Source organism: Natator depressus, chromosome 1 (assembly GCF_965152275.1).
Source record: "Natator depressus isolate rNatDep1 chromosome 1, rNatDep2.hap1, whole genome shotgun sequence".
NCBI lineage: Eukaryota > Metazoa > Chordata > Testudines > Cheloniidae > Natator > Natator depressus.
Window position 1 is genome coordinate 297,887,633 of NC_134234.1, and position 23,776 is coordinate 297,911,408.

The 23,776-nt window shown below is 40.3% G+C and overlaps 1 protein-coding gene across 4 annotated transcripts in view; it reads right to left on the reverse strand.

The window, feature by feature from the left end:
- DOCK4 (dedicator of cytokinesis 4) overlaps nt 1-23,776 on the reverse strand; it is a 412,625-nt gene that overhangs the window by 75,352 nt on the left and 313,497 nt on the right. For all 4 annotated transcript variants that reach the window (XM_074942246.1, XM_074942244.1, XM_074942245.1 and 1 more), the window contains exon 27: nt 14,761-14,855. In XM_074942246.1, the coding sequence (XP_074798347.1) occupies nt 14,761-14,855 (95 nt within the window). The remainder of the gene's footprint in view (nt 1-14,760; nt 14,856-23,776) is intronic.

A 23,776-nucleotide genomic window follows, 5' to 3' on the forward strand; every position in this document is an offset into this window, starting at 1 on the left:
GCTGTATCTGCTAAACCAAGCTCTTCATGTTAGAGTTTGACAAAGCAAAGTGACACACAGATGCTCATACATTTCCACCCAAAATATTTACCCAGCCTCTCTCTATAATTATCAATTTTTCTTCGTGCCCTTATTGGTGGATTTAAGGTCTTGGAATAAGACATTTTTCTCTAAGTATAGCTCAGAACTTCACTGGTTACAGAATCTGGGTTTCAATTCCTAACTTGCAAACTGGTCCTCCAATAATGCCAACCCCTTTTTTTCAATCTGTGAAGTGGCTGAATATCTGGAATGAATAAAATCATAGATCCCTTTTGGAACACTATCTTTGGTTCTCAAATTTCACTAGTTTTATGTGAACTTCTAATCACCATATTTATTTATTTTCTCAATAATTGTACTGCATCCTGGCTTCTTATTTGTCCAGATATCATTCCATGTTTGTCATTCATCTGTGTAGCTCATCCAAATTCCCCTGCAGTGGAGTAATCTCTGTATTACTTTGGAAGAGAATGTTAAAGAGCCTGTTAATGGATGAAGAAAATGGTGCTTAACCATCAGAGGTCAGAGCAGAAGCATCTAGGGGAAAAAAGCCAAACCTGCCATTTTTGTATTTGCACACTATTCAATTTTACAGATGTTTCACCAACTGGGAAGAAAGAAGTTTTGAAAGAAAGAGGATATTCCACTGGATGAAATGATTAAAATAATTAAGCTTGGGTAACTATACCTATGTATTAATTACTATTATTATTATTTGCATTACCATAGTGCTTAGAAGCCCTAGTTAATGTAACAGAACCCCACTGTGCTAGGTGCTGTACAAACACAGAGCAAAAAGACCAGTTCTACACTAAGCAGCTTACAATGTAAGTAAAATTTCAGCTTCTAGGAAATTCTTAAATCCCAAATAATAAATCCTTGAAAAATGTGATTTAAAAGGAAACTATAATTTAGTCACAGTGCCACAAAGAATGCAAGTACATTGCTATGTCTATACTACATATATGTATTTATATCAGAAAGAATTATTTTTCTCTACATCACTTGTCAGCAGACTTTTAATATACATTCGAGAAGAATTTTAAAATGCCATTTCAAAGATTTTTTGCTAAGATTTCCTGAGAGAGCAGAATGTTAATAATGCAAATATTTGTTGCGATAGCTGACATCTCACTTGTTTACATGATAAACCAATGATACCATGTGCATTCTCAGTGGTTGATGAAAGGTGTGTCTATGAATAGCCTGTATGTGTATATCAACATGGAACTAGATAAAAATCATTCAGCTGAGTGGAGTACATGAAGATGAAACCATAGAATCTTAGAAATGTAGGGCTGGAAGGGAACTTGAGATGTCATCTAGTCTATCCCCCTGAGCTGAGGCAGGACCACATATACCTAGACTATCCCTGACAGCTGTTTGTCTAACTTGTTTTTAAAAGCCTCTAATGATGGAGATTTCACAACCTTGTACGACACGCCTGTTAATACATCCCAGAATTATATTAGCTTTTTCTTTGAAACTGCATCACGTTGTTGACTCAGATTCAATTTGTGATCTACTATAAACCTCAGATCCTTTTCAGTAATACTACCGCTTAGCCAGTTATCCCCCATTTTGTAGTTGTGCATTTGATTTTTCTTTCCTAGTGGAGTACTTTGCACTTGTCTGTATTGAATTTTGTCTTGTTGATTTCAGCTCAATGCTCCAATTTGTCAAGGTTGTTTTGAATTAGCAAAGCTTTTGATACGGTCTCCCACAGTATTTTTGCCAGCAAGTTAAAGTAGTATGGGTTGGATGAATGGACTATAAGGTGGACAGAAAACTGGCTAGATGGTCGGGCTCAACGGGTAGTGATCAATGGCTCCATGTCTAGTAGGCAGCTGGTATCAAGCGGAGTGCCCGAAGGGTCGGTCCTGGGGCCGGTTTTGTTCAATATCTTCATAAATGATCTGGAGGATGGTGTGGATTGCACCCTCAGCAAGTTTGCAGATGACACTAAACTGGGAGGAGAGGTAGATACGCTGGAGGGTAGAGATAGGATACAGAGGGCCCTAGACAAATTAGAGGATTGGGCCAAAAGACATCTGATGAGGTTCAACAAGGACAAGTGCAGAGTCCTGCACTTAGGACGGAAGAATCCCATGCACCGCTACAGACTAGGGACCGAATGGCTCGGCAGCAGTTCTGCAGAAAAGGACATAGGGGTTACAGTGGACGAGAAGCTGGATATGAGTCAACAGTGAGCCTTTGTTGCCAAGAAGGCCAATGGCATTTTGGGATGTATACGTAGGGGCATTGCCAGCAGATTCAGGGACGTGATTGTTCTCCTCTATTCGACATTGGTGAGGCCTCATCTGGAGTACTGTGTCCAGTTTTGGGCCCCACACTACAAGAAGGATGTGGAAAAATTGGAAAGCGTCCAGCGGAGGGCAACAAAAATGATTAGGGGACTGGAACACATGACTTATGAGTAGAGGCTGAGGGAACTGGGATTGTTTAGTCTGCGGAAGAGACGAATGAGGGGGGATTTGATAGGTGCTTTCAACTACCTGAAAGGGGTTCCAAAGAGGATGGATTTAGACTGTTCTCAGTGGTAGCAGATGACAGAACGAGGAGTAATGGTCTCAAGTTGTAGTGGGGGAGGTTTAGGTTGGATATTCAGAAAAACTTTTTCACTAGGAGGGTGGTGAAACACTGGAATGCGTTACCTAGGGAGGTGGTGGAATCTCCTTCCTTTGAGGTTTTTAAGGTCAGGAATCTCCTTCCTTTTGAGCTTTTTGACAAAGCCCTGGCTGAAATGCTTTAGTTGGGGATTGGTCCTGCTTTGAGCAGGGGGTTGGACTAGATGACCTCCTGAGGTCCCTTCCAACCCTGTTATTCTATGATTCTATGAATATTAAAAGGCCCAACTGCAAACTATCCCAATGCAAAGGAAAGATAGGGAGAATAAGAGGCCAGCATGGCTCCATTGGGAGATTTCAGTTAGGGGCGCAGAAGTAAGGATGGCATGGTATGTCAGCAGCCACCACTCTCCGGCTGCCCAGCTCTGAAGGCAACAATGCAGAAGTAAGCGTGGCATGGTATGATATTGCCACCCTTACTTCTGCGCTGCTGCTGATGGGGAACTGCCTTCAGAACTGGGCACCTGGCCACCAGCCGCTGCTCTCCAGCCATCACTCTCTGGCCACCCACTTCTGAAGGCAGCACAGAAGTAAGGGAGGCCTCCGTAAAGTAACCACTGCTAACTACTCTCTGAGTAAGGCTTGCAGCCAGTTTTGTACCCACTTTCTAGTAATTTCATCTAGACCACACTTCCCTAGTTTGCTTACAAGACTGTCATATGAGACTGTATGAAAAGCCTTACTAAAGTCAAGATAGATCACATCTATAACTAGGGAGACCAGAGAGCAGGTGTAAAAATCAGGACATCTGGTCACTCTATCTACAATTTTCACACATCCACTAAGCCAGTAACCCTGTCACTGAAGGAAATTAGGTTGGTTTGGCATGATTTGTTCTTAATAAATGCATATTGGCTATTAATCTATTATCCTCTACGTGCTTAAGAAGTGATTGTTTAATAATTAGTGCCAGTATCTTTCCAGGTATCAAAGTTAGGCTGGCTGGTCGAGAAATCCCCCAGGTCCTATTTGTTCCCCTTTTCAAGATATGTAATATGTTTTCCCTTCTCCAATCCTCTGGTATCTCACCTGTCCTCCATATTTCCTTGAAGATAACGGCTAACGGTTCTGAAATTGCTTTAGCTAGTTCCTGAAGTAACCAAGGATGTGAATTTCATCAGGCCCTGCCAACTCAAATATATCTAACTTTCCTAAATATTCTTTAGCCTGCTCTTTCCCTATTTTGGCTTGCCTTCCTTTCCCCTCATTGTTAATATTAATTGTGTTAAGTATTTGGGAACAATTTACCTTTTTAGTAAAGAATGACACAAAAGAGGCATTAAACACCTCAGTTTTCTTGACATCATCCATTATGAGCTCTCCTTCCCCTCCAAGTAGGGGGCCTACACTTTTCTTTGTCTTTCTCTTGTTCCTAATATATTTATAGAGCCTCTTTTTATTGCCTTTCATGTTCCTTGTTAAGTTTCTGACTCCGACACATTGTTACATGTTCCACTGGAAGGGCCTGTCTACACTTACCGGGGGATCGACGAGTGGCTATCATGGCACTGGCGGTCGATTTAGCGGGTCTAGTGAAGACCCGCTAAATCAATCACAGATCACTCTCCCATTGACTCCTGTACTCCAGCGCATCGAGAACAGTAGGGGGAGTCGATGGGAGAGTGTCTCCCGTCGACATCGCATAGCGTGGACCCCACAGTAAGTAGATCTAAGCTACATTGATTTGATCTAAGCTACATTGATTTACTATTCATGTAACTCAAATTGCGTAGCTTAGATCAAATTTCCCCTGCAGTGTAGACAAGGCCGAAGTCTGGATGAATATGGAAGAAGTGAAGGATCCCAGGTTTATGGGGATTTTTGTCCCACAGTGTAGATGCTATCCATAGCCCAAAAGACATACAATAGCAAGGGAATCACATAACCCCACAGCTTCCCAGCCTATGATCTTAAAATAAAAGCATAAAATTTGAATATAAATTCTTGTGGACAAATGGCAAAATATTCATTTTATGATTAAAAATGCCTTAATTCTTTCATATCACCAGCCATTGATATGTTCAGAACTGCTAATTATTTTACAAGAAAATACTCCAATTCTCATCCATTGAGTTTTTCCAGACACACATCAAGAACTCTGAACTTCAATTTTACATTATTCTGATGACACTCACAAGTACCCACTTGCATCCACTTTCAAGTACAACTTCTGATTCTCAGCTGGTGCTCTATTATTTCAAAATGAAATGCAAGTACAGAAATCCTCAACAGAGAAAACCGTCCTTCACACGGAAAAAAATTATATTCTTGCACACATATATATTTATACACATACATGCTACAAAATTAGAACTGTGGAGAAGTATTTCATATATTTGTGTCAGCCATATTGTTATATTACAAAACATACTTTTATGAAGAATTTATTGTACATCTCTCGGATTACAGCACCATAGCCTATGTGAGCTAGCAGGATGATCCTAAGTGGCCATAATGAAGAAACTAATACTAATTTGACATGTTCCTTTCTTGCATATCATCATGGCATTCTGGAACGTGCTGTCCAGATCCATAAGGGGTTGTTTCAACACTTGCCATGCAGTATTTAGTGCTTTACAATGCTTTTGCTGCTGTAACTCCCAGCTTGCCTTTTGTGCTGTTTACTCACCTTTACTCTTCCCTTTGTTCTATTTCCCTTGCCCAGAATAATCAAACAAAAATTAATATAACTGTAACCTTTTTTTGACTGTTCCCAGCCTTTCACTTGAGAATCACTTAAAACTACTTAGAAGCGTAAAGCTCAGTTAAAATAGCCAGCTGTGTGTAAATCCTGCCATCTACCCCGGTATCACACTTTGGGGAGCAATCCAGACCAGTGAGGGGTTGTGTCTCCGCTTAACCTTAAGTGCCTCACAATGATTTGCTACTGTTGCTTTCTGTCTGGGAGACTCTCAGTCAGCAACAAGCACGTAGGTCACACCCTGAGTGTCTGTGTACTATGCAGCCAGCCCTGGATCAGCAACTCTGACCCCAGTAGTCTGTCCACAGTCCCACATTCCCACTCTGGCTTCCACCGGCCTTGGTTACAACCAGCAAGGTGACTCCAACACACTCCCAGTCCCAAACTCCCTAAACCATGTTCCCTGAAGTGTTCAGCTCCCTCTTAGACCATTCAGAGAAATAATAAGGTTCATTTACTCCACTAAACACACAAAATGTACAGCTTACCACTTTAATTGGAGTTACCTAACACTTTAATTCAAGAACAGCATTGTTGGTTTAAATTAAAAGTAAAACAAGTTTATTAACAAAAGAAAATAGGATTTTAAGTGAGATCAATTTAAAAAATGCTTTCTAGTGACTAAACACTTAACCTAGCAAGATACAGACTTTCCTGAAGATGATTTTTTTCACCCACAGTCTTCCAGAAAAATGGATGAACTCCACCCTCTCAGTCAGAATCTCGCCCAGAAGCCAAAAGTGCTAGTTCTTTTGTCTTCTTAAATGGAAGAGATAACTTGGGTTTCTCTGACCCTTTCTTTTATAGTCCAGTGAACCTTTGAAATGGATTTTTCAAGCTGTGAGGAAGGCGACATGGAGTCTGATAGTGAAAGAAGCTTTATACTGTTCTTTTCCCCAATTAGTGTTTTCCCAAATGTAAATTGTTCTGTTTCTTTCAATTTTCTCCCCCTGCTGTCTTGATCTTCCTGTTTATTGTGTATATGTAAATTGAGGTAAACCCACATTCCTCTGTTTAGGACAGACCTATTTAACACCTTTACCTAGGCAAGGCCATCTGGTCTTGAACATGTTCTTGTAATATCATTCAGGAGGAATTCATAACTTTACATATAATGTTGCTACATACATTTTACTGTGATATTGTTGACCAGTGAATTAGTTTTTAAATGATATTTACATGGCATATTCTGTACACAGATTATCACAATTGTGTCTAGTGTGTGAATACCTGGGTTCTTTGGGTCATGTGTATATTCTGCTTTCATTAATGAAAAGAAGGTTTTGTAAAGGCATTACAGTCCTTGCCATATTAAGTTCAGAGTAAACCAAGAGAGTCTTCTAAAAGTTAATGTGTACGGTTGTCAAATGATATATCTGGGATCTTAATATACATAAAAAACAGAATATACCAAAGCTTGTTTCACAGAGCACCTGCTTAACTAAAAATATGAACTTCCATTGCCATATTTCGTAAGTGCTGAAGACAAACTAAAAAATAGCCCATTGGGTTTTAAGAGACAGATGCCTAGCATTTCTAACATTTAGAAAACTGCTGAAAGAACCCACATTGGTTAATACCATATAGACAAATGAGACTTCTGCAAATTAACTAATCTTTTAAATGAAAGCGACTTGTTTATCAGGAGTGGAAAGATGAATGCACAATTATATCATACTATACCTGAATATTATTTAAAATCAAATCTCTGCTTAATGTGTAACAGAAACCTCACTTTATTGTCAAGAAATATTGTCCTTCACCGCTAACGAAATATGACAGTTCTGGAATTCAGGCAAGGCTGTTAATGCCCTGGAAAGATGCCAACCAGCTGAATCATCCAGACAAGGGAAATTATTCTAACCTAAGGATTATTTAATTAAATGAATAATACTGTGTTATTTCTAGTTTTTGACAGACACTACAAACTTGCCATCTATTAACATCATTCATATAGTATGGCATTCATGTAGCAGAATTTTGGATTCCTCTGTGGAAGTAGATAACAGATTTAGGAGTCCTTCAACCAAATGGTCTTCCATTGCAGTTTATGATTAGAAGCATTGCTAAAATGGCACTTAGTTTCAGTTAACTTAGGTAGTAAACAGATCATATACTGAAGAATAGAAACATGAAGATAATATTTTCCATTATGAAGAATAAAACACACTTGTAATAGCAACATTCTTGCCAATAATGCTTAGGAGCTATAAGTGATTACCCTGTTTTGTTGCATATATAATTATGGAGTCTTGATTTATCTATTATAGATTAATGTCTGAGTAGTTATATAAATTATACAGAACAAGACAGTATCAAATGAGAGCTTTTATTGTATTCCATTGTTTAGTCATTAGAAGTGACAGACATAAGAGACAAGATCTTCTCCATGTCCCCATTTCTGTCCCATGACATTTGAAAAATATTTATTTCTCCTATTTTTATATTATTTCTCTTTTTGTTTGCAACTTTCTCAGTTTCTTAAATTTTGAAAGAGTTCACTCATATTTTGTGCCACCTATTCTCAAAGTTAAAATATGTCAGCAATTCTGGTGGTGCACATTTGGCAATTTTGCAAAGCTAATCAGTGACATTCGTCAGTGATGGACATTCAAGCACTAAGAATTGTAGTAGCTGTCATAAAAAGGATGCTTGATCATAAATCATCATCTTTGGCTCTGAACACTCCTCCCTAAGCCTCTCTGTTTTTGATTTATAGCAGACAGCATCCAACTAAAGATGACCTTATCTGAAAACACACATCAGATGCCACATTATTACTGACAAGATAGTGAAAAAAGAAAAATCCTACAGAAGCCAGGGCAGCAAAATAATAATATATCCCAATATGGCTCCTTCAGCAACAGAAGACCCAAGAAGCTTTTAATTAATAGAAGTTCTGCATGTGTAAAGAGGAAAAAATAAGTGAAAGACATATATTTGTAATGTGCTATAGCGTCTCTATGTGTACACCTCTCCCCCAGTCTCAGACAATGTGGTTGCACCCCTCTTCCTGAAAATACTAGATACAGTTCAGACTTGACTCTGGGGACAGGAGGGTGAGAAGACAGGACTCCCACCTGTCCCCAGTGGTGATCTAACTGCTGCTGAGGGAGTATCTCTAGGCTATATCTTCCCCGGGTGCTGTTGCTTTTCTCTCCCCCTTTACCTTCCCCCCTCCCACCACAAGCATATATAGCTGAGGGAGGGCCTATCTAGCCTTGGTGCTGCAGCTGCTCCAACTATAATTTCTGTCTGATTGAACTAGGAAGTGCCCCTTCCTCAAGTGATCCTAAGTCCCAATTGCTCATCCCTAGGAAGTTTATAGTCTGGAGCTTTTCTGACCGTGACCACATTCCTTATGTATTGTGCTGTCCTGGATGTATTCCTTAACCTGATGGATTGTTATCCATTGTTAGGATTTGGGGTCCAGTTGTGGCTGATTGTCCCATCACTTGGGCTTCAGATCACCACAAACTGAGGGACTGAATCACTCTGGAGGGTACCTTCATTCTCCTTTGCTTCTGTTTGGAACAGTTTCAGGCCCTTTAAGGGTATGTCTACACTGCAACAGAGAAGTGGGTCTACAGCACACTTAGACATACCTGATCGAGATACTTGCTAAAAGGGGCAAGCTCATGCCATTGTGGCCGAGTGTAATCCCACCTAGGACCTTGAGTACATTCTCCAGCAGGTAGCCTGTACCACTGCGTATGCTACCACAGCTACACTGCTAATTTTAGCGACATGACTTGATCAAAGGTAACTCGGGCATGCCCGTAAGTACAGCAGACACACTCCCCAAATGTAAACATGCCCTAAGAGGAAACTCTGAAGTTTTCTCACCCCCATGGAATAATGAGACCAGAAGACCTACAAGCTAAAGATGGATAAAATGACACTCAGAGTCACAATAAGTGTCTGAAGTGAGAGATGAGTGAATCTTGTTGAACCCTTCTTGGAGAAGGAAAATAGAATCTTTGTACTCTAGAACCATGTAGAGTTTCAGGGCTTGTTGCTTAAGGTTTTTCCCTCTGTTTCCAAGTTTCCCTAAAGTCTCTCTGGAGGAGGAGGAGGAATTAAAAAAGATGGCAAATTCTATTTAGTTTTGGACAAGTGATATCTGCCTTGGAGTTAGCCAGAGAAAGAGAATGAGCAGGTTGTCTCATGACAGCGGCCACCACCTTCCTCTCTATTGCTTTAAACATGTTTGGGGAAAGAACCTCTTGTGACTCAGACCCTTGGTGCCAACTCACAGAGGGCATGCACAGGGTTTTACATGTACCCCCTAAGTCGGATACATGAACGTAAAGTGGCATATAAGGTTCCTAGCAAGAGCTAGTAGCCCACTGGTCATCATAACCATTGTAGAATGTATGCACATATAATATGTAAGGAGTTATCTATTTATACTAAAATTATTTTTTTAAGGTCTTGGAGTTAAGGCAGATCACTAGGAGGTGACATATCTCAGACATGTTCCTTTCAGGCAGGAGGTAATAGACATTGTCTAAGCAGTTGTGTACCGTATGCCGTACAATGTATCCTATTTGCACATTAGCCAGAGCCTATATAAAAGACTCCAAAATCTACAAGAGAGAAAATTGAAAGGAATAAACAATACAGCACAGGTGTGTCCTGTATATGAATAAAGACAAAGGACTGGACTGGTATATCTTGGGGGGCAAAGAAACACACAGAGTCCTTCACCTGGGAATGCAAACTGACAGCATACATGTCTCATGAAAGGGGGATCACAGCCAACCTGGCTGCAAAGTGGTACAAGGATTTTTGGTGAGCATTACTTTACACGACATCAGAGTATACAGTTAACTAAGCTTAGGATCCCGAATAAATGTTAAGATTTTATTTCATATATAATCATTTCATTACAATACTTCTACTTGCTACTACATCAGTCTCTTTGCTTGTTAAATAAACTTATACTCGATTTCACTCTGAACCTATCAAAGTGCTGTGTGTTGAGGGAAGTGGTATCTGAGGTGAAACTGGTAAGCTGAGGTAGACTATTTCTTTAGAAACAGCAGATCTGTGAATTCTGCAAATGTCCAATGGACCACAGGCTGGATGCTCCAGGGAGGCACTCAGGGCTTGAGGGTGGGAGTGTGCCAACAGCTAACTTGCAGAGTGACAGTGAGGGCTGTAGCCTACAGTGGAGTGGTTAGGTTGCCTGGGGCCAGTGGAGTTGGGAACCTGACCCATGAGAGGCTTCCTCACGCTAAGGCGAGGTGGCAGTGAGGAGCCTCACAACCCTAGATTCCCCTGGGAAGCATCACAGCCTCTCACCTGCTTCTCCAGTTTCAGGTTATCAGGATCCAAAACCAAGAGTTTCCCTTCTTCAGGGGAGGAACCACAGTTTGTGGAAGAAAAATTAGGCTCTGGAATGCTTTTAAGCTTTATTCAGGTGGGTTGGGGGATAGTGGTATTTTTGGGGGGGGCAATTGGTTTACTTTTCCCTCTGGTGGAGATGGTCGTCATTGATGAAGAACCAGCCTCTTTTCTTGTCTGATATTCCCTTTTATGTCTTAGCCTCTTGGCACCACTCTCCAGCCAATATGTAATTGGCAAAGTACAAGGGAACATCCCTTAGAGAGCCCAGATTTTCCTTCTGGAAAGAAGGGAGTCAGAAAAGATGCCAGATTTCTCAACGATTATGCTCTTAAGAACCTGGGCTAGGATCTTGTAGTTCTTCCCATTAGAGGTGTATTGGAATAATGAGTTCAAGAAGAGTCCTTGATCAGTGAGAACAGCTGGGTTTGCTGAACTACAGGAGCTAAAGAGGATTGCCCCACAACTCCAGAGGCATCTCATCGACTGTGTGGTGATGTTAGAGCCTTAGAATGTCACCCAACCCCTCAGTACCTTCCCCAACTCAGGAAGGTGCTCAGGCTGTGAGCGATTGTGGCTCAGCTACTCTTCTGTGGCTCCTTGCAGGAAGAGAAGTTCTTAGCTTTGGGCTTTCCATGGGGCCCTGCTCTGCATGACTAACAAATGGAGAGGAGTTCAGCAGGTGGTTCCAATTAGGAAACCAATACATCTGGGGCTTTTTAACCTAGGCCAGAACAGAGAGCGGGGGCTCACTGCTGCCCTTGAAAGCAGGTATAAAAGATAGGATTGCAATGGATAGGGTTGGAATGCTGAATCTCCACTTTGATTGCCCTGTCAGAGGCACAACAGTGTAAAAGGCCTGGTGAACATCCCCCAGTTTCACAGACAAACCAGAGCTGCCTCTGGTATTTATAGTGAGAGAGGTGCAGGCCAATATTACCAGAATGGTGGAAGGCCACGATCCAGAAACCCCTTTATACAGGAATATTTTTCTCTTCACAAATCGCCACATGATATAGCATCAAAGTGAATTTTTATCTCCCTTATTCTCCCTCATGGCATCAATTCCTAGCATAAGCTATTATCATCATTCCAGTATCTATCTTATTTCATGATGGAGCTGGGCACATGGTTCCCACCTAGGCAGTCATCAATGGCATGATGTGAATTCAGTAACAGCAATGCTTGATGCTAACTAGGATAATGGTGGGGCCAATAGTCTCCCTGCAGAGCTGAAAGACTTCACCTTTAGCTGATCTGATCACCGCCAGCCTGGGGAATGAATGTCAAGGTCACTCCTAAATCTCAGTCTTCTACATGTCAGCTGTTGCCAAGCCATCTGCCAACCCAGCTGTTTCTGAAATATGTAACACTTTCTTATACTATGTTCTCGTTTTGAAGGTTCTTCTGTTTTTCTCTCTTTCATGTTCTCGATTTATTTCCTCAGCATGATTACTCAGATGTACGTTCTCACTTTCAGACTCATCTTTCTTATATCTCACGAAGAAATAAATGATCACATCCATTCCTTGCTTATTAGCATTTCTCACTGGAATTTAAATTCAGCAAGATGAAGAGAATTAAATCAGGTGAGAAAAATAAGTGACGGAAAATGTTTGCCTCCTAAATCACAAGAAAGCTTGACAAATGCTTACACACAGACACATAGTCATTGGACACCAAATATTGCTGAATTGAGCCATAATAGGCAGGGACTGTGTGATGCTCTGTACCCTGGGGGAACACCCAGCACCCCCTTGTTCATCCTTGTAAAATGATTGCGTGGGATCCAATGCAAAGTTTGTTATGTTGGGTGTCTTTGGAAGGCTCATGATGCACTGAGCATGGTTGTTATAGTGATGTTATAGTAATTGTTACAGTAATGTTATAGGTTATAATTTCATGTACATAGTTATGAGGCTGAAAATGTATCCTCATGGCTTAAAGCAAACCCAGGCAAAAACTCTCCAAGAATAGAGAGGCAGTTCACTCCTCAACTGGGCAGGTATGGGACAAACCCAGCCCAGCCTCACAGGAACAAAGGATGCTGGTCTACGCAGCAACAAAAGCATCTGTTAGGGGTAGTCTACACTGGCAACACTAAAGCGCTGCCACAGCAGTGCTTTAACATAGGCTTGTGGGGTCGCAGCACAGCACTGGGAGAGAGCTCTCCCGGTGCTCTAAAAAAACCACCTCCACAAGGGGCATAGCTACCAGCGCTGGTGCACTGTTTACACTGGCGCTTTGCAGCGCTGAAACTTGCTGCACTCAGGGGTGTGCTTTTTCATACCCCGAGCGAGAAAGTTGCAGCGCTGTAAATTGCCAGTGTAGACAAGCCCTTAGACCCTTCATTTGGTTAGTTTGGAACTGCGATGAGGTAATGATCACCTGACTCTGAAGGGGGTGGCAAAGCCAAGAGGGAAGAAAGGACATGATAAAAGGGAAAGACATTTGCCATGCTCTCTCTCTCTCACCTACATCTACAGACATCACACCAAGCGACTGAAGCACTGATCAAAGGGGAGAGCCTGGCTGAAGAGCAACCAGCCGGCCTGTGGTGAGAAGCATCTAAGTTTGTAAGGACACTAAAAGTGTTCAGATCAGCTTAGAATGCATTTTGCTTTTATTTCATTTGACCAAATCTGATTTGTAATGCTTTGATTTATAATCACTTAAAATCTATCTTTATAGTTAATAAATCTGTTTGTTTATTCTACCTGAAGCAGTGCGTTTCGTTTAAAGCGTGTCAGAGACTCCCCTTGGGAGAACAAGCCTGGTACATATCAATTTCTTTGTTAAACTGATGAACACATATAAGCTTGCAGCATCCAGTGGGCATAACTGGACACTGCAAGACGGAGGTTCCTAGGGTTGTGTCTGGGACCAGAGATATTGGCTAGTGTTGTTCGGTTGCACAATCCAAGGAGCAGCTTACATGCCAGGGGCTGTGTGTGAACAGCCCAGCAGTGGGGGTTCTCACAGCAGAGTAAGGCTGGCTCCCAGAGTCGAGGATTGGAGTGACCTAGCAGATCACTGGTCCGGATAACACCAGAGGGGAACGTCACAGACTGCTATAATGAGTTTGTACAGCATCACTAGAGCCTACAGGCACTGCCACAATACAAATAAGTAACAATAACAATAATAATGACAGGTTTCAGAGTAGCAGCCGTGTTAGTCTGTCTTCGCAAAAAGAAAAGGAGTACTTGTGGCACCTTAGAGACTAACAAATTTATTTGAGCATAAGCTTTTGCGAGCTACAGCTCAGTTCACTGGATGCAATAGTTTAATTCTTGTCAGGTGTCACCCTTGGGATTATAACAAAATGTTTTGCTGTTTAGTGATCTTGGTGAAATTAGTTTGGTGGTTTCAGTCCAGCTGCCAGTGATCAGTATCCAAATCAGAAAAACTGGCATGCTGTTGTCAGTCTCTTAGGTGCAAGAATGGAATAAGCAAAGAGGTGGCTTCATTTCAGTCTTTGAGGCATATTGGCAGGGCAGTGGATGGAAGCCTATGCTATGACTGCTGTACCTGTACCTGTTTTGTGAACAGAGAAGATCAATTTGGGCACTTTCACAAGCCCTAATTTTTTAAAAATGTTCTTGCAACAGTTTGATTTCCTTTTGGGAACAAGCAGATCTGAATCATTACCAAGTTATTATTTTAATAAACAGTTATTTAGATGAAGTTCTGTAATAATTTGTCATTTGTAAATTGGAAAAGAAAGATAGTAATTATTAACAACTGCCTTTCTGTAAACATATTTAAGAGGGCTCCATGTTATAAAGAGTTGATTAAAATTCATTATCAGCAGTATAAAGGATAGTAGTTAGGTCATGAATTTGTTATGTGACAATTAATTAACTGAAAGGATCAGGAGAATTATAAACAATATTTTGTGCTCATCAAATATTGTAAATGGAAAGATTTAAAGGAAATTTTGCATATTTAGTATATATAGCACACAAGTATGTTCACTCCTCCTGAACATTAATTATACTGTATTTAAAAATGTCTTACTTGTTCGCAACCAAACGCATCACAGTCCAGTCTTTTGGAAACATCTCAGGTCGTATGAGTATTCGAAACACAGTAAAAATTTGCAGCAGGAAATCCTAGGGAAGGAAGAGAGGAAACCTCACTCTATCTTTTTGTTAAAAAAAAAGAAAAGGAAAAATGAACTCCAGAAATATTTTCATAACCACGATAAAAGCAATTACAAAGAACAGAACCACAAACATATTGTGACACTTGTTTCCAGGAGTACTTCTTTTCCACACTTTTTATTTGCTTCCCAAGGAAATGTCAATAGATTGTTAACTCACTTTTCCTAAAAATAGGGAAATTGATTTAATGTGTTATTTGAGTGACAGTGACATACAGAAGGGGGAAATCGCAAAGATACTCCAAGTTTCCCACACATACATTTCCACAGAGGTGTTTCCAAGAGCACTTTGCAAGCCAAAGCAACATTTCCCAAGTATTACAGAGATCTTAATGTCTCCATGATCATGTCCAGTTTTCATCACTCCTAAAATGTATAAGAGAATCTCCACTTTATGCAGCAGGATGTCAGAAACAGAGGGGGACACTTATAGGACTGGGCAATAGTGATGAGTAGGCCAGAGACTTTTAACCCCAGCTATCTTGCTTTAGGCAGGTCACTAACCTCTCTGCCTCATTCTTTTCATTTGTAAAAATAGCTAATGTTTGTAAACTGCTTTGAGGATACAAAGCACCATTTCTGAGCTAAGTAATCTCAAATAATTTAAATCAGTGAGATAAATGAAATGACAAAATTAAACAGCCACTGTAGAGAGTCTTTCAAATCTTTATAAATAAAAAATTCCTGGACAGGGCATTACTTCCAATGGCCCATTCTTCTTTTGTTTAACACTGTCCGTATTTTTCTAGTAAGCAAAGTGAGCATCACATCATGAAAAATGTGATGCGAGGGATATTATTGGCTGAACAGAATCAATGCAGTACATGACCTTGAGACAATAGTATTTGATTCTGCCTATCTCAACTGTATTGAATTAGCTCCCTATATGCAGATACAGGCTCAGGATATCTAATAGTTCTGAATGCCCAGATGTACATTTCAAACACAATATTTACTGAATTGTAGGTGATGGACATTGTCTGAAGCTGAGATGATTCCTGAGAGAAGCACTGTAAAGGGGAGTACAGCAGCTAAGGATGACATTCAAGATGCCAGTGCACAAAAATCGGGAAGCAGATTACACTGACCAGACTCCTCCCCCCACAGCAGCATGCTGAAAAAATCTCTGTGTTTATGGTATGGAGGGCATCATCTGTCATGGATACCAGGCTAGCTGCATAGCTGTCCCTTCTTGGGGTCTCTCTGAATGAATCCCTCAAAGAGGTCAGGCCTTGGGCCTTTAGCTCTCTGAATTTATCCACTCTCAGGCCTGGTCTACACTGGGGGTGGGAGGGATATGGATCTAAGTTACACAACTTCAGCTACATGAATAATGTACATGAATAATGTAGCTGAAGTCGACGTACTTAGATCTGCTCACCGCGGTGAGTCGACTGCCGACACTCCCCTGTCGACTCACCTGCGCCTCTCACTCTGGTGGCGTACAGGAGTCGATGGGAGAGTGCTCGGGGGTCTAGACTAGACTAGACACGATAAACCGACCGCCGCTGGATCGATCGGCCCCGCTGATCTGACCGGTAGTATAGACATGCCCTCAGAGTAGGACCTTGGCTATAGCTTCTTGATACTAATCATATCTAATTCAGCAAGTCTAACTGGGGATGGGCCTGCCAGAGTTTCTCTTTGGGATCCTGTGATAGCATATGTGTGCAGTGAGACAGAAATGTCTTCTTCAGAACAAAACCTAATTTATTTTGACCAAAAGACACACAACGCTTAGGAAACTATATTTACAATGATAGAGACCTGTATGCATATTCTCCTCCCTAAACTTAGCCTCTCTGCATAGAGAGAGAGATCAAGGGGTCTGGCTTATTCCCCATCTCTGAACTGGGAGAAACAGCCTGTACTGCTTGCAGCCTTTTCCCTCTGTCTGTATCTTGGTCAGATTGGCAGCCTTTTCACTGGTACATCCTGGCCAGTCTCTCAGATCATCCAAAAAATCCCTCCCTTTTCTAGGATCTTTGAGGAGCTAGGTTTCCTGATGCCAGGCTTAGCCTTGGGAAGAGTAAAGATGGATTGAGCTAGCTAGGTGAATTTTCCCACCAATTGATGGCCCAGCCATTGTTATCTTAATTCCTTTGAAGCTCTGTATGTGAGGCTGACTTATCCATTTCACTGTTTTACTTTCCCGCCAGCTTTGTAACCACCTCTTTACAGCCTTCTTTGATATTGCTGTCTGTATTCACTCACACGCCATGGAAAACAAAGTCACACATAACATAATATAGTTATTTTCCTAGTTTGTCACACCATTTCTGATCAAAATTTGTTCAATGCAGCTTTTTCCTCTCTAAATATGTTTAAGTTAACAACAAAAATCCCACCCTAAAACAAACAAACAAATCAAAAACAAAACATAAAAGCCACACAAGCCTTGGATTTCAAGGGGTCTTAAAATAACAACACATTTAGATACCTTGATTACAATCTGGGTAAACTACACCAGAACAATTATTTTCTAAATTGAATAATTTTAACAAAAAAAACAAGAATATTGCAAATCTGTTTCATAAACCCAATGACAAAAAATGCATTTGAGGTGCCCGATACAGTAATTAAGGTTGTAAATTTGCAGATTTTTATATATATATATATGTGTGTAAAGCACGACTGCAAATGTCCAAAAACCTTAATTACTGGGCACCTTAAATGCACTTTTAAAATTTAATATATACATATAAAGCCAGAATAATTCATAGCTAAAAGTGGGAAAAAGGTGAAGCAAGGGGAGAGGAGTAGGAGGAGAAAAACATTTTCCAAAACTGAGCTTTTTGTAATATTTGCTGATAGACTGTAATGTCTTCAAAAGAGTAAATAATCCATAGATAATATTTTATTTTATTTTATTTCTTAGAAATCATACAGTGTTTGGTTTTAATTTTTGTTTAGGTTTTTTTATTTTGGTAACACATTTACTCAAAGATCCATTACAGTTTTGTGGGCAAATGGACAGGTACATGTATACATTTAGTTACAGTTCAGCTATTGGTGTTTTACTGTCTGGGGCATTAGTTTGCTAGAATCCATCCATATGTCAGCACTACTCCTCCCCAAATACTTAGTGCCAAGCAGTTTAACTCTATAATCACTTTAAAATAAATTCCATAGCACATTTTTTGTCAGAATTATGCCTCCAGGAGACATAGGATAGAAAAGTATGATGGAATTGCTCATTTCTGTTTCATGGTCCCTATATTCCAAAATCCTTATGAGGCATTACTAACAGGTACTACTCACTGCAAATCAATTTCATAATCTAGAATTCCAAATACACTTGCTTTTCCATAAGCTATTGTCTCACACAGCTGTACCAGCCCCAGTGAACACATCATAATGATTCAGGAACAGATTTTAACATTTAAAAAGCATTTCAGCTGGCAGTATAACTGCAGTAACATTTGGTTGGTTGGAGTATAGTTATAATTAATGTCTCGTATATCTCAGATTTTAATTGGCAGCATGGGAGTAGTTTCTTCTTTTTCTATGCTCCAGGCAACCAAACACTGTCTCTTAATAATCCTAACTGAAATTTATATAAACTCTTCCATATTTTACTGCAAGATTCAAGCCACTTCACAAATGTGACATTTTGTGCTATTTCTTCCAGCAGGAATATTCTTTTGTGCCAACAAATGGAATATGTGTACTATTGTGATTCAATGCAAGGCACAGCCTTTTGAAATAGCGAAGGTCGTTTGTTGATTTCTTCACAAGTGCTTTTGAGCTTTGGTCCATATAGTCTTCTTACATGGAAAAAACCTCCCCAAACTAGGGAAGCACAGAACTCAAAGCCTACAGGCTAAGGGGGTAAATTGGCTTTAAACCATTTTTGCACCCTTCCAATCATGGGCTGCTCTAGGGGCTAGAGCATGGCTGTCCTATAGGCCACAGTGCTACATCCTGCATCCCTATCTTTGACATGCCACTCCTTCCCCCAGTCCAGCCCTCTCCACTTGGGCTTGTGATGGGGTACTTGGACGGCAATCCGAGAACTGTCTTCCACAGTGCCTGTGCTGGGGAGAATCCTCCCCAGACTGCAATTGGGACTTTTAAGAGGCCTTTTTACCACTCCAGTCCTCTTACCCATTGTGTGAAGGGCCAGAGCAATGATGAAGATCTCACCCATAGTCTGTAAAATTACTATCCTGTCCTCCTTCAAATCTCTCCTGTATACCCACTCTGTCACTTTGTCCATGGTAGACTGTGAATTGATAAAGGTTAGGTAGATGGCCAGCAGGGACTTCTGAGCTGTGCACATAGCTGGCTTGCTTGTATTGCTGTTTCCTATTCCTCCTCCTCTTTCCCACTCCTTCCTAGTTTTTGTAATTCCCACTGTTCCATTTCATCTTAAATTAGATTTGAGCTCTTTGGGGCAGGGACTGTCCTTCCACAATAGTGCTCTGAACCGGACTGGTGCCCCTACACATTATTATAAAATATATACATTAAAAGTTATATACAATTAGTTTGTACTTACTGGTGTCCCTCCTCCCTGCCCCCCCAAAAGAGAAAGAAAGCAGTAGCTCTGCTACTATAAAATTATACTGAAAGGTAAACAAAAAGACATACATAATCTTAATTACATAGACTTGAAAGCGATGCTGCCAAATGAAATTGAGTCAGTTTCAAAAACTGAGTTAAATGGAGTTTCAAGTGCTATATTTCTGTCCCTGAATCCTTTGTCATTTTCTATCTTGTCATTTTACAGACTCATTTCCGTTCAAAAGATATTTTTTCTTTTCCCTTTTGCAAGGTGAAAGAACCACATAAACAACTTGGTGCACTGACCAAAATGAAACAATAACTATATTCAAAGCACTGTCATGTACACAAAATAAACTGAAGAAATGTAGGAAATATTTGTCTATATACACATCTCTTTCAGTTACAACAATCTGAGGTATTACTTCTAGCTGCATTAGATAAAAAAAATTAGATACTAATGTTACTTTTAAATTGATGTTTTCCTTTAAAATATCTTGGATGTTATGTAGTAATTAATGAACTGTGCAGAGAGTCTTTAATAGAGTTAGGTGAATATTGTAAACAAAATTTTGTACCATTAAAAATAAAATTCCACTTTGATAATACCAGCAACACCTTTAGTTCCCTTTTCACAATTGTCCACATATGTGAATTTTTGTTTGCACAAGCATTTTTGAAAAGAGAAAATGTCATAAATACTGTGCAAACATATTCATTCAAATGTTCATACTGCAAGTGTTCATATGGTCACCTTGAAAATCAGTAGTTTAGGTGACTAATCATTCAGCACAAATAGCAAATTACAGGGACAGAATACTGAAAGCAATATTCACAGTGAGAGCAATACAAAGTCTAGAATATGCTTACATAAGCCGTTTACAAACTCCCAAACCCTCTAGGCTTTCAAATTACCTTAGGAGAGCACACTGCTCAAATACCTGGCAAAGGTGCTAATGAGCTGGTACCACAACGCAATCATCTGATGTCTACTATCATTGATGTCTTGGCCAAGCCACCCACTCTGCACAAAATACATCAGAGTGACTGTGTAAGTCTCCAGTTGTTATGAAAGAACTGGACTGGATGTAACCCGCATCCATCTTGTGCACTTACCCACCATAAGCTGGAAGTGAGAACACCACATAGCAAGAAAGAATTTGGCCTTGCTTCGGCAGACAAAGACATCTCCACAGCTGTGGTGTTACTAACAAGGATAGCTGACCTTGGTCTGGGTGCCTGTGTTTCCAAGTTTCTTGTGAGCTGCTTTGCTGATAAGTAAAAATTATGAGTTCTTTGCTGCTGTTAGGGAAATTGTTAGCTTATTACAAGTTATTTTTAGTTATGTGCTTTGTCTGGAGAAACCTACAAGGAGTTTAGTTAGTTAGTGTGTGCACTTTGGAGAAGCCTCGGAGAAGCTTAGACTTTCTACGAGCAAGACGACACTGACATTTATCTCCCCAGCAGCGAGGAGGAAGGCTGGCCACTGGAAACCTGTTGCTGCCACTCACCACCACTTCAGACTTTGAGTAACTATATTCTGAGGTGCTCTAGACTATTGCTGTTTTAGATGTGTGCTTAAATAAAAACAAGGATTTTTGGGTGGAAGCACTCTTGTGTGCACCAATGATTTATCAGACACAGGTGCTGTGTCCCCCACTGCTTTATTTCTGGACACTGCCTGGAAAATAGAGAATAGTTACCATAGCTTTGAGTTCAGATAACCCTGGCTAACAGCAACATAGCAGAGAAAAGTCATCAGGTGATAGGTGCTTTTACTTTTTAAAACTTGATTTCATGTTGATGCTGTCTTTTTTTTTTTAAACACTACAAACAGCATATCATGAACATTCAGTGGCCAAAATAAAACAAACATAAGAATACAGAGGTAAGTGGCATGATGTAGTTTAGATGGGTGTTGGCCTAAAGCATACTTAAGACAAACAAAATGATTAACATATCAAATGAGAGAGAAAGAGAGAAGATTAACACAAAATACTGATTCCTATCTGCACTTTTTCCTTTGAGTTATAAACTTCTTGTGTTGCATTTGTCATAGTCAAGTGAAATTATAAAAAAAAAAAAAAAAAAAAAAACTTTTGGGGTTACTTCAATTTCAGAAGTGCAGGTATGCCGCTCATGTGTACTGAACATATTCTCAGTGAAATCAGCAGCAAAGCTTGCATTGACTTTGATGGGAGTAGGTCCATCTCGTGGAAAATAAAAGATGCTCGAGATAAAGTTCCTGGGACCTGCTCACTTTGAGGACTGACATAGCTGACTATGGCTGCTTTCTAAAGGTCTTTGTATAATAACAGGGGAGTGGGGGTTAGGGGGTGGTTGGGAATACAAATGTGTTTCAAACCAAGAACTAAACACCACTCAAACAATAATCCTAGACATTTTCAATTTTGCATTCCTGAAGCATGAATAAACTCAAAAACATTTTGCCCAGTAAGTACTTATAAACTATACATTTCCATATTTCATGCAGACTCAAAACCTCTGGAAATAAACTCCTAAAACTAAATCCTCATTGGAATCAGCAACAAAAAACAGTGTCTTAAAATTAAGTAGGAATATAAACCTTATCAAAATTCTTACCCAACTTAGTTGCCCAATTCTCCACAACATACATTAATTACCACCTTGGACTAATTACAGCTACTATAGTAGGTGAAAATTTGTATTAAATCAAGAAATGTAATACAGATTACCGCTCACAGAAAATATCTCAGTATAAGAAAGCAACATCTTTCTGAACTAATTCATCCCAGAGATGATCTCTCAACATCATCTTATTTGTTCTACAAATATAACATGGAACAGAGAAAACTTCATCCAGACATCTCTAACTGTAAACAAAATACATTTTGATAAACTTTAATCTCAGTCTGGACTGTGCCCATTAAAGAATACATAGTACTTTTCACAAGAATGCGGTGCATACCTCTCAAGGGCCATGCATTATTTGGGACCTCCAGCACCTGGCCCTGATTGTTAAAGCAGTCCCACAGTCCTGCATTGCAACTGCAAAGTCCCTGGCAGGCTGATGTCCCTTACCGAAGGACTGGAGGTTCTTGAGATTGGACATGAGATTCTGAGGCCATTGGCCCAACCATGAGCATTTGACTTCCCTCTGCCCACAGCATCCTAAGAGATGGAGTCTCCCACAAGAGGAAACCAAGCAATCGTAGAGTGGTGTGGAACTACTACTCACAGAATGCACCATGTCGCCACCACCACCACTCTCCTCTGCCTTCTCCTTTGTTCCTCCCCTGCTTGGTAGTCTCTGCACAAAGCCCTGCTCAAAAAGTGTTGGTTCATCAGGGGACCCTGAGACACACCATTGCAAAGGGGGACAAAGACATCTCCCAGGGAACAGATACTGTGAAATATACTGTCATAAATATAAAGGGAAGGATAAACACCTTTAAAATCCCTCCTGGCCAGAGGAAAAACCCTTTCACCTGTAAAGGGTTAAGAAGCTAGGATAACCTCGCTGGCACCTGACCAAAATGACCAATGAGGAGACAACATACTTTCAAAAGCTGGGGGGAGGGAGAAACAAAGCCTCTCTCTGTCTGTGTGATGCTTTTGCCGGGGACAGAACAGGAATGGAGTCTTAGAACTTAGTAAGTAATCTAGCCAGATATGCGTTAGATTCTGATTCCTTTAAATGGCTGAGAAAATAAGCTGTCTGAATGGAATGGATATTCCTGTTTTTGTGTCTTTTTGTAACTTAAGGTTTTGTCTAGAGGGATTCTCTATGTTTTGAATCTAATTACCCCGTACAGTATTTACCATCCTGATTTTACAGAGATGATTCTTTTTACTTTTTCTTCTATTAAAATTCTTCTTTTAAGAAACTGAATGCTTTTTCATTGTTCTTAAGATCCAAGGGTTTGGGTTTGTGGTCACCTATGCAAATTGGTGAGGATTTTTATCAAACCTTCCCCAGGAAAGGGGGTGTAACGTTTGGGAGGATTTTGGGGAGAAAGACGTTTCCAAACAGACTCTTTCCTAGTAATATACCATTTAGATGTTTGATAGTGGCAGCGAAAGTCCAAGGGCAAAAGGTAAAATAGTTTGTACCTTGGGGAAGTTTTAACCTCAGCTAGTAAAAGTAAGTTTAGGAGGTTTTCATGCAGGTCCCCACATCTGTACCCTAGAGTTCAGAGTGGGGAAGGAACCCTGACATATACACTGCATTCTATACGCCTCACCTCAGGGAAGACAGACAGAGTAATATACTGTGTGTGTTACACCCTTCACACCCCCACTAGGCAGTAGATGATGAGCAACAGAACACCCCTGCCATCTGCCGGGCAATAGTAATTGAGTAATTTGTGTGTGTGTACTCTG